Source organism: Geotrypetes seraphini, chromosome 3, assembly GCF_902459505.1.
Source record: "Geotrypetes seraphini chromosome 3, aGeoSer1.1, whole genome shotgun sequence".
Taxonomy (NCBI): Eukaryota; Metazoa; Chordata; class Amphibia; order Gymnophiona; family Dermophiidae; genus Geotrypetes; species Geotrypetes seraphini.
This window is the reverse complement of record NC_047086.1, coordinates 148,354,815-148,367,098: the sequence shown is the minus strand read 5'-3', so window position 1 is coordinate 148,367,098 and position 12,284 is coordinate 148,354,815. Positions and strand designations below refer to the sequence as shown.

Sequence of the window (12,284 nt, the reverse complement as noted above, 5' to 3'; positions counted from 1 at the left end):
TAACATTAGGAGAATGGTAAAAAAAAAAAGAAACTTAAAGGTGCAGCAGCAAAGGTCAAAAATTTACATCAGGCATGCCTGTTATTTAAAAATTCCATTCTGGAAGCCCAGACTAGATATATTCCATGTATTAAAAAAGGAGAAAGGAAGACCAAACGGCAGCCAGAATTGCTAACGAGTGAGGTGAAGAAAGCTTATAGAGCTATAAGAGAATCCTTCAGAAAGTGGAAGAAGGATCTGACTGAAAATAATTGCAAACAACACAAGGAATGTCAAGTCAAATGCAAGGCGCTAACTAGGAATTCGAAGAGAGATCTTGAAAAGAAGAATGCATTGGAAGCAAAAACCCACGGTAAAAACTTTTTTAGGTATATTAAAGGCAAGAAGCCGGGAAGAGAATTGGTTGGACTGCTAGATGAACGTAGGATAAAATGGGCTCTTAGGGAACACAAGAATATAACGAAGAGATTAAATGAATTATTTACCATGGCTTTCACTAAGGAAGATGTGGGGGCTATACTGGTGCTCTGTAACACTGGATGTTGGTCAATTTGACAAATTGCCTGGACTGTTTTCATTAAAAACCAGCATAGTACTGGAAGACTGGAGGGTGGCCAACGTGACACCGATTTTTATAAAGGGTTCCAGAGGTGATCTGGGCAATTATAGACCAGTGAGTCTGATGTCGGTGCTGGGCAAAATGGTAGAAACTATTATAAAGAACAAAATGACAGAACATATACATATGGTTCCAATGGAATTATATTATTTTCATTTCAGATATACTTGGAAATTGCCTAATTATCATACACCCACAACTCTTTCCAAGTGTGCAAAATTTTTAAATTCAACTTCTGAATTAATATCTTCGGGCCTCAATACCACCACTCCACTGCTCTCTTAGTTTTCTATAGTGGGAAGAATTACGTGTAAACTCCTCACTGGCCCATCAGATTGCTTATAAAAGGTGACTTACAATAATTTAAATCATATTTTCACATATAAATAAAGTGCTTCATTCATTAATTATTGGTCACTTATCTTTTCTTGTATCTTTAAACATTCAGACCCGGGAGAGGCAGACCCGACATGTTTTGCAACAAAATGCTATTTCAAGGGTCCTCCACGGCCATTTTTGTCACCTGACTCCCACAATTTTCTCTTTAAAAGATAAGTGACCAATAATTAATGAATAAACACTATTTATATGTGAAAATATGATTTAAATTATTGTAAGTCACTTTTATAAGCAATCTGATGGGCCAGTGAGTTCACACGTAATTCTTTCCACTACAAAAAACTAAGAGAGCGGTAGGAGTGGTGGTACTAAGGCCTGAAGATATTCATTCAGAGGTTGAATTTAAAAGTTTTGCACACGTGGAAAGAGTTGTGGGTGTGAGAACATATACATAAGCATGGATTCATGAGAGAAAGCCAACATGGTTTTAGTCAAGGGAAATCTTGTTTCACCAATCTACTGAAGGGGTGAATGAACATGTGGATAAAGGTGTCGCACGCCTTCTTAAATTCACAGTCTTTGTCTCCACCACCTTTACCGGGAGCCTACTACAAGCATCTGCCATCCTTTCTGTAAAAAAGTATTTTCTTAGATTACTCCTGAGCGTATCTCCTTTTTATTCCATCCTATGCCCTCTCATTTCGGAGCTTCCTTTCAAATGAGAGACTCACCTCATAAGCATTTATGCCATATCTCCCCTCTCCCACATTCCCTCCAAAGTATATATACTGTACATATTGAGATCTTTACGTCTGTCTCCATAATCCCTAGGATGAAGACCACCAACCATTTTGGTAGCCTTTCTTTGTACCAACTCCATCCTGTTTATATCTTTTTGAAGGTGTGGTTTCCAGAATTGTACACAATATTCTACATGAGATCTCACCAGTATCTTATACAGGGTATCAATATCTCCTTTCTCTTACTGGCCGTACCTACCCCTATGCACTCTAGCATTCTTCTAGTTTTCGCCATCATCTTTTCAACCTGTTTGGCCACCATAAGATCATTGTATACAATCACACCCCAAGTTGTACTCCTCTTTCATGCACAAAAGTTCTTCACCCTCATAAACTGGTGTGGTGTTTTTTTTCAGCTCAAATGCATGACCTTGCATTTCATAGCATTAAATCTTAGCTCTAAATTTCAGACCATTCTTCAAGCTTCACTAGGTCTTTCCTCATGTCTACTCCTCGTGTCTACTCTATTGTAGATTTTGCAATCATATGCAAAGAGACAAATCTTACCCTACAGCCTTCAGCAATATCACAAAAATGTTAAAAAGAACAGGACCAAGAACAGAACCTTGAGGCACACCAATGGTAACATCCCTTTCTTCAGAGCAATCTCCATTGACCACTGCCTTCTGTTACCTTCCACTCAACCAGTTCCTGATCCAGTTCGTCATTTTGGGGCCCATACCAAGGGCACTCAGTTTCTTTACTAGATGCTTATGTAGAATGCTGTCAAAGGCTTTGCTAAAATCTAAATATACCACATCTAGAAGACCCCCCTCTATCTAATTTTCTGGTCAAAGAAATTAACAGATTGTCCAACAAGACCTGTCTCTAATGAATCCTTATTGCCTCGTGTCCTGTAATCCACTACACAACCACAGTATACACATAAGAACATAAGAATAGCTTTGTTTATGTTTAAATTCATTGCATTGTACTATTTCTATTTTAAATTTAATAAAGATTTAAAAAATTAAATAAAAGAATAGCCTTACTGGGTCAGACCAATGGTCCATCAAGCCCAGTAGCCTAAACTAAACTAAACCTTAAGTTTATATACCGCATCATCTCCACGGATATGGAGCTCGGCACGGTTTACAAGAACTTAAAATATAGGAAGAGAAGGAAAAAAAAAAAAGGTTTACATGAACTTATACATAGAAGAGAAGAGTAAGGGGGGATAGAATTACATTTTAGTGAAAAGCCAGGTTTTCAGGTCACCAGTACCTGGCCAAAACCCAAGGAGTAGCAATATTCCATGCCACCAATAAAGGGCAAGAAGTGATTTCCCCCATGTCTTTCTCAATAACAGACTATGGACTTTTCCTCCAGGAAATTGTTCAAACCTTACTTGCAACCAGTTACGCTATCCGTTCTTAAAAAAACATCTGGCAACGTGTTCCAGAGCTTAACTATTCTCTGAGTGAAAAAAATTTCCTCCTATTGGTTTTAAAAGTATTTCCCTGTAATTTCATCGAGTGTCCCCTAGTCTTTGTAATTTTTGATGGAGTGAAAAATCAATCCCCTTGTACCCATTCAGGATTTTGTAGACTTCAATCATATATCCCCTCAGCCGTCTCTTTTTACAAAAACCTAAAAATATATCATCTAAGAAATCCCTATTAGGGGTCCAAAGAGACTCAGGCTAACAATACAAGTCATCTGGAACAAAGACATTGCTAATGTTCAGTTGATATTTTTGGCATATTACCTCAGACTAATGTATAATTTAATAACAATTTCATAACTTATGTACATAGCATCTGTAACATGTTCAGCTGTATACAGAACTCTATGAAGTTGCTTACAGAACTCTATGAAGTTACTTGTAACGCGCCTAGAACTCTAATTAATGAGGATCTGATGGGATATAAGATCACATATAACATATAAAAAAAATTATCATAAGTGAACTAATGTTTATTTTAAATAGTAGCTCAATTATTTAATAAAACTAGCTATCATCCAGTTTATATTTGATGAAGAATATCTTTCATTTCTCTTCTGAACCTCTGATCCAAGCTCTCTTCCCTTAACAGCACAGAACTATCTGGAATTCAAATTCCAATTAACTTTTTTTTTAAGAGGTCAACATACTTTTCTGGATGGCGGATCCAAAATGACGGAGCCTCTTTCTGGTACTCATTTAGCAGACGAACCTATTGATAATTATAAAATAAAATAAAAAACAAAGATAAATAAAATGATCTAAATTTTAAAAGATCAAGTCCTAACAGCAAGAAATCTGTTCTTTTAGAGCTGTATGAAGAGAAACACTTAAATGTGTGTGTGGGGGGGGACAATTATACCTTCTTCAGCAAACGAGCTATGCCTGGATTGGTTATGTCAACACCAGAAGAAAATGAAGGAATCTGATTTTCTCCAGAAAGAAAATATAATTCTAAATGTCTTACTGAAAATATAAAGAGAGAGAAACAAATCAGCATCTTCACAGTGCATATTATGAAAGAGGTATAACATGAAAATATAGTGATTAAATTAAGTTAATAAAAGATAGCATGCCACAGCAGCTTCCAGGTGTCAGGTGTCTCCTCCTGCCCTTTGATATGATACTGTAGGGATCTTCTTAGGTATCATATCAGGGTGCAGGAGGAGATACCTGACTGGAAGCTGCTGTGGCTCAGTGGGTAAAAGCCCTGTTCCCATCTTCCAAAGGTCATAGGTTTGAATCCCAACAAGCTCCCCCAGCACATGTTCCTATTTTAATTGTGACATTCTACCTTCCAGGTGCACCCTGATGATCTCACAATGAGGTCACCATTGTGCAGCTGCACAAATCCATTTGCAATTAACTATAAGCCATGCTAAGGTTTGTATCTGTTTTTTCACTTTTTAACCTTTTGCAAATTAAGTTATCTGTGCAATATATATATTTTTGTTAATGTGCTTTGTATGTTGAATGCATCTCTTTCAAGAATGAGCTCATTGGAGCAGTCTTTATTGAGAAAAAAAGGGTAGCTTTTTAGCCAGAAACATATGCTGTGTTTTTCATGTGCTATAATTAGCAAATAAAATTGCTGTTTGCCCAGAAAACTACTAGGTTTTGCATGCACTATCTTTGCATTCATGTGACCTGTTTATGTGGTGCGTTATTAAATGTATTTTGAGCTTAACAAAGCAAAAATAAAAACCCAGAAACCTATTAGCGAAATGCATTGGAGACATCCAAAGGATGCCTAAGTAATGTTCACAGAACTCAAACCTATATGAAGCCCAAACCAAGCTGAAAAGTAGACCTGATTTTCTTTCGCCTACAATGTAGGCACTATATGGACGTCCATTGGTGCTCAGCGTTATGTAAATCAGTCAACAGATATCTATATTGAAGCCTCTCCCACGCCACACCCATTTATTTAGGCGTAGCTTTTCTTGATGGGCATCCATGAAATTGTGGACATGTCTCCAAACTCGTGTCCATATCCTTTGGATGTCCAAGTGCCAATTAGAGCTCGTTAAGACCCTTAAATCGCTCGTTAACCACTTTATTTGGACGCCTAGGTCTCGCCTAATGTTAGGTGTCATTTAGGCGCCCTATATAGAATCTGGGCCAAAATGTGTACAAAAATGGGATATCTTGGATATGAAGAATTACCTGTCAGTTCTGATTTAAAAACAATATGAAACATGATGCAAAAGAACCAATAAAGAGGTATTTAAAGAAACATTATTAGATATGTTAGAAAAATATATTTTAATATATATATACCTAAGCTTGTATAAACTTCTCTCGTCATGTTTATTGGTGATGAAGAAAACATTTTTGCATAAAATCTCAAAATTTTCTCCTAAAAAACACAGAAAGGACAAATTAGGTGGTTTATTAAAGCACATTTCACTTCTATTCAGGTCCACACAAAAGCAAAATAAATACATCAGATGAAAGGGTACTATTCAGGATGCAACAGTAAGGGTGAAAGTTAAAATATTGAGGTTTTTATATGTTGAGGATATGACAAAATTGTGGATGTCTATTCGTAGAATCATGTCCAGCATTTGGACGTCTAATTTCCAATTAATGCTTGATAAAGTTGTTAACTGGACATATTATCCACTTTATTTGGATGCCTAAGTCGATGGACGTCCACATTGTGCATGCCTAAGAGAAAGGAAAATGGTAAAACCAGAGGACATAATTTGAGGTTGAGGCGTGGTAGATTCAAAGGCAATGTTAGGAAATTCTACTTTACGGAGAGGGTGGTGGATGCCTGGAATGCGCTCCCGAGAGAGGTGGTGGAGAGTAAAACTGTGACTGAGTTCAAAAAAGCGTGGGATGAACAAAGAGGATCTAGAATCAGAAAATAATATTAAATACTGAACTAAGGCCAGTACTGTGCAGACTTGCACAGTCTGTGTCTGTGTATGGCCGTTTGGTGGGGGATGGGCAGGGGAGGGCTTCAGTGGCTGGGAGGGTGTAGATGGGCTGGAGTAGGTTTTAACTGAAATTTCGGCAGTTGGAACCCAAGCACAGTACCGGGTAGAGCTTTGGATTCTTGCCCAGAAATAGTTAAGAAAAAAATTTAAAAATTTAAATTGAATCAGGTTGGGCAGACTGGATGGACCATTTGGGTCTTTATCTGCTGTCATCTACTATGTTACTATGTCACACATCTGAACATCTTCGTAGAATGGTTAAATAACCGCCACCCGAACATTAAATTTGTGATGCAATGTGACAAAAAGAACATAACATTTTTAGACGTCAAAATCATTTGACAGAATATGGAATTATTCACTACTGTGCATAGAAAGGAAACTGACTGAAATACATTCCTTCACTATAATAGTTTCCATCCTTTACATCTAAAAAATAATCTGCCCATTTCACAGTTTTTAAGATATAGACGATTATGTAGCACAGTGGGAGAATTTAAATCACAATCTAAAATCTTAATGAAGAAATTACAGCAGCATGGATATCCTGATCATGTCATAAATAGAGCCTACAAGAGGGCGTTATATAATAATAATAATAATAACAGTTTATATACCGCAATACCGTTAAGTTCTATGCAGTTTACAATAGATTAAGCAAGGTACAAATTGATTGAATTTAAGAGGGGGGAAGAGGAGAGTTAATAGGACCGGAAATGCGTTGTTGAGGAGAAAGAGATTAATAGGACAGAGGAATCACTATGGAGGAGAAAGAAGATGAGTGGGTCAGTTGTCTAGATACTTTAGGAACAGTTGAGTTTTATATGCTAACAGAGATCTAATGTTATGTGAGAAAGAACTGGTAACAACAGAAAGACAATGACATGCACTGTCAGATATGATAAGAGATCTCAACAACTAGGTAGAATCCTGCGCAAACATTGGCCTCTAATACAAATGTTACCTCCGTTTAAAGATCATAATCTTCGTATAGCCTATACAAGGGGAGCAAATTTTAAAGAACAGTTAAGTCCAGCTGTACTTAAGACTAAAGAGACTCTAGTTAAGCCATTACACACAGCTTGTGGTGCTTGCATGAATTGTGCCATAATGGTGACATCAACTGAGTTTGTTAACCCTTTAAATGGCAGAAGATATCCGCTACAACACAAAAAAGAAAAATCCAACGGGGTCTGCAGTACACCAAGCAGCAAGCAAAAAACAAAACACAAACTGCAGATAAGTATGTACAAGATGCAGGCAATGTTTATTATACCAAAAATAAAATGCAGTAATTATACAACCTTATTACCAACCAAGGGACCTGACACGGTCCGTGTTTCAGATAACACGCCTTCCTCAGGGGTCCATGGTAAATAAGAGAGGAAAAGGAAGATGAAAAGAAGAAGAAAAATCATGGAAAATTCTGGTATAAAGTCCTTGTAAGTCCTTGTATGATACAGGTGAAGCAGGATAAGTTCTTTGGATAACAGTAAAGGTGAAGAAACCAGACCTCAAAGAAGAAACCCTCCCCCTTTTCCTCCCTCCTGCTTTAATAACTCAGTATATTAACAATGTAAAAGACATTTCATAACCCACTTGCCAGCTAGCATACACTGATTGGGAAATACCCTGTTGCTGAGCTAGCTGCTACATTAAGCGAAACTTGTAAGAAACAAGACTTAACTCTGATGCATGGCAATAGGGCTCACATCTGGCAGGATATTATGCAAAGATGAACACAGCTCATGGTCAGAAAATAGAATTCTCAAGAACATCATTTAGCAAGACATGTCTTGTGATAACACAACAGGGAGGGGGTTGAGACTCAGAATTGCTTATATGGTAAAGGAAAGGGGCATTTGCGGGAAAAGGTTAGGCCTTACGGTAAACTGAACAGACGTATAGCATGACACAAATGTATAATCCAATAAATGAATCTACTTATGTAATAATGTATAAGAAAATAACCAATAAAGATGTATCAGGTGATTTAGACCAACGTGGTGTTGACCACCAAGAAATGTATAAAATCAGGCCTGTAAGCAGAAGTAAGCAGAACAGACATCAGAGGATCCTCAGGCCTGAAGATCACATTCTGTTACTCTATATACTGAATGATTTATTCTTGTAAGCTGTTACTGATTGCTAATAAATATACTTGTTGATTAAAACCAGTATATAGCGTGTGAGGTCTCCATTTCGAGGTAGGCCTAGACAGCGGCCTACTTCAGGTATGAAACAAACCACAATAAAATGGTATAAAACTTTGTAAATATTCATCTGAAATATGCAACAACATGTACAACAACATTTGCGGTATACTGTATAATATGCCCCTGTTCTAAAGCTTATGTAGGCCAGACAAGCAGGCAGTTAAGGATTCGCTTAAATTAACATAGGAGTGCTTTAAATAGAGCTGATATACATGCCCCAATGGTACAGCACTGCTTAGAACATCAACATGATTTTTTTGCGCTGCAATGTTATGTATTAGAGCACATTGTAAATGAAGTTCGGGGAGGGAATCAGTGATTATGCCTCCAACAGAAAGAGCAGCGATGGATCTATGAACTTGGATCGACAATGCCTGGGGGTTTAAATATGGGAATTGATTGGTATTATTTTTATTAAACATTTTTATTAAACATCTTTATCTAAACATCCTCATGTAGTCATACAGACTGCTGCAGATTGTTAAAGTCGCCGCGCTCTATGAGTTAACCAGCCCCTGATGGTCGGGGCTGAACCAGCCAATCAGAGAAGAGCAGCCAACATCCCCCGCGTAAGATACGTGGTGTGATTTGATAGTTGGTGCTCTCGATAAATTAAGGAGTATTTACCACATTGACAGGACGCTGAAGAAGCAGCTCAGTGAGTACTCATTTTAAAGACCCCATAAGATATATATTGGAGTGAGTAAAGTTGATACAGATAGTATTTATGATTTATTTTCACAGTGTGGTGGTGGAGAAAAGTGGAATACCTTAAGCCCTGAAGAAACGGTCTTAGACCACTAGTTTCTTCACAATTAGAAGCAATTGCGGTTTCAGTCCTGCAGCCAGAGTAGAAAGTGGTAATTGGCACATTCTCTCCCATTTTTTTCCATTGAGAGTGGGCTCTCTAAATTGTATTAGTGGAGTACACTTGAGTATTGAATATAAGTGTATTATGTCATTTTACGAAACATGTTCAACCATTTACACATGTGATATCACAAAATCAAAGCAAAAGCAAAACTGTGCACAAAATACTAAATCATACATCAAAAGTGATGTGCAACTAGTGCAAAAAGCAAAAAACTTATTGTTTAATAATATTTAGCAAGTGCACTACGCTGTTATTCAGACAAGCCCTATATTCAAAGGGCTGACTATGATATCCAAAGAACAAAAAGGCAGCTTTTTTTTTTTCATCTTTTCTTGAACACTGAACTTTGGCTGGTTTGAAAATAACCACTGGAACTTTGAATGAGGATTAGTTGTCCTCACTAATATCCGTTGTTTTTGGGGATATCGTACTCAGCCCGTTGAATATAGGGCTTGTCTGAATAACAGAGTAGTGCACTTTCTAAATATTATTAAACACAATAAATTTTTTGCTTTTTGAACTATTTGCACATTAATCTAGAAGAAGGGGTTTTAAGACCTATGATAATACCTTTTGCCCCCGATATGTCCTTGAATCAAGCCATGAGCTTTGGGCACAGGGGTAGTTGAGGTCTTTTCCCCTTCTCAGTAAATATCAATGTTGTTATCTGTGTTCACTTTTGATATACAACCATTTACACATGCCAGGAATTTTAGACATATTGAATAAATTACAGCTAAAAACTAAGGGCTCCTTTTACGAAGGCGCGTTAGGGCCTTAACGCACGGAATAGCACGTGCTAAAATGCCCCGTGTGCTAGCCACTACCGCCTCCTCTTGAGCAGGAGGTAGTTTTTCGGCTAGCGCGCACTAATCTGGTGCATGTGCTAAAAACGCAAGCGCACCTTCGTAAAGGGAGCCCTAATTTTCAACTTCAGACTACATGTATAATAAATATTAAACCGCCTCCTTACAGTAAATATAGAATCAGGATCTGCAAGGGATACCATTAGGGTTTTACGAAGTGTTGTCCAACTTTCACAGTTCAGCACATCGGATGGGGGAGCAGAGCATAATGTGTGCATTGCTTCTTGTCGTACCTAAAAAGTTAAAATAACTTTTAACAAGACAGACTCCCCAACATCCTAGAAATAAAATCACAAGGACTTTGTTATACCATGTTTCAATGCATCAGACTTAGATATTATATTCTAATATTGGAATTATTATGATGGTTGACTAGGTTCCCTTTCATTCACAGTATATTATCACAAAGTATCAAAGGAAATGGGATTTTGTGGTAGAAAGAGGAGAAAAGGATATGATGAGGTCCCATACGAGGGGCTGCTGAAATGTTCTCAGCCCAACCAACAAAGTTGGGGCAGTCTCCATCACGGGCTATACACTTAGGCCCAGATTCTCTAAATGGCGCCAATATTGGTGGCCGCCTATCGCATGTCTACATTTCCGGTAACTATCTTTGCTATGATTTGCATCTACGTAGGTGCTTTACAATGTCTCATATGTGATTTAAATCAAATCCACCCTGCTGAAAAAATTTTTGAACTTAAGGTTTCGAGCTTTGAGCGACCACTTCTGCATATGGAGGCAGAGGACACAGCTAATGTCCTGAGGTTAAGGACTCAGATATTTGGCACACCATTTATGTGAGCCAGAGCCTGAAATGGTCCAATTATATCAAGAATATTTATTAAAGCCACTCAATACCCTCTTTGACATGGAGGAGAAATGGCTGACGCAACCTCAAGGCGCTCACTGGCTCAAGGAGCTTTATCAACTATGATGCCAACAACCATCAACGTTCCTAAGGGAAAAAGAGTCACTTAAGTTTTGATCTGGTTCCAGATATTGAAAAACTGTGAAAAATGAACCAAAGTCAGATAAAATACTGTAACACAATAAAAACAATGAGCTATGAGGAAAATAATGAAAACATAAGTATGGAAAGGCAAAAAGTAAGGATAAAAGTTCAATGTGCTGAAGACACAGTTTCTCAATTCCATGGAAAACAAAGAACTGATGGTCTCATGATCTGACATCGGGTGAGAAGGCATCATCATGTGTGGAGCATGGGCACTGTCTAAAGATTTAATGCAACAGTGCACATGACAGTATCCGTACCAGTTTCTGTGGATGATGTCACCCACACATTAGAATATTATGCCTGCTTGTCTTCAGAGAATAACAGATATTAATTTTCAGAAATGTACATTCACGTTTTCTCTAACTAGGTATAATTTTCTTAAGACTAATATATCACTGTGTGTATGAAATTATGAGTTCTCACACTGAGTTATTGAGGTTTCTTACTGGTTTTTCATTTTTGTAGACTTCAACAAAGAATATAATTATGAACAATAAGTAATAAAAAAATAAAAAATAACATAAAATTAGGGGGCGTGGCTTGGACGCGAATTCTGATGGTTGGGTGAGAGAGTAGCTCCGTGCAGACAAGCTCTATTTATAGAAAATACTACAAAAATAATTAAATTTTAAACGAAAAAAAAACTGAATAATATCAGAATATGGCAACTAGCAAACAAAACAAAAATGATTCAGGGGCTGGAGGATCCGGTACAGGAAGCAATAAGAGATCAAAGCCGGAGCCGGGTACTCCTCCTTCAAAAGTTCCGTTGCCATCAGATGACAGCCCCGACGTTATGGAAGAATTGCGGCAAATTAAAGAAATAGTATTAGACAGCAATAAAAAACTACAAAAAGCAATCGATGATGCTGCAATCCTCACTAAAAGAGTGGATATGACGGAAAACAGAATAAGTAATTTGGAGGATAATTCGGAGCAATTAAATATGGACATGAGGCAATGCAAAATAATATGGAAAGAGGTTGAAGAAATCAAAAGAGACCTTGAAGATAGCCGGAACCGTGAAAGAAGAAATAATTTAAGAATCATCGGAATGGCGGAAGGGGTGGAAAAAAACGATCCTATAACTTTCCTGGAACAGTTTCTGCCTAAAGTGTTGCCATTAAAATTCAAGAATACACTAGAGATCGAAAGAGCACATA

General features: G+C 37.5%; 1 protein-coding gene across 7 annotated transcripts in view; it reads right to left on the bottom strand.

Annotated features, from left to right (window-relative positions):
• The window catches only part of TBC1D32 (TBC1 domain family member 32), a 301,306-nt gene that overhangs the window by 263,557 nt on the left and 25,465 nt on the right, over window positions 1-12,284 (bottom strand). For all 7 annotated transcript variants that reach the window (XM_033939045.1, XM_033939043.1, XM_033939042.1 and 4 more), the window contains exons 6-9: window positions 10,211-10,336; window positions 5,483-5,561; window positions 4,065-4,168; window positions 3,853-3,914 (exon numbers count right to left, since the gene is read on the bottom strand). In XM_033939045.1, the coding sequence (XP_033794936.1) occupies window positions 3,853-3,914; window positions 4,065-4,168; window positions 5,483-5,561; window positions 10,211-10,336 (371 nt within the window). The remainder of the gene's footprint in view (window positions 1-3,852; window positions 3,915-4,064; window positions 4,169-5,482; window positions 5,562-10,210; window positions 10,337-12,284) is intronic.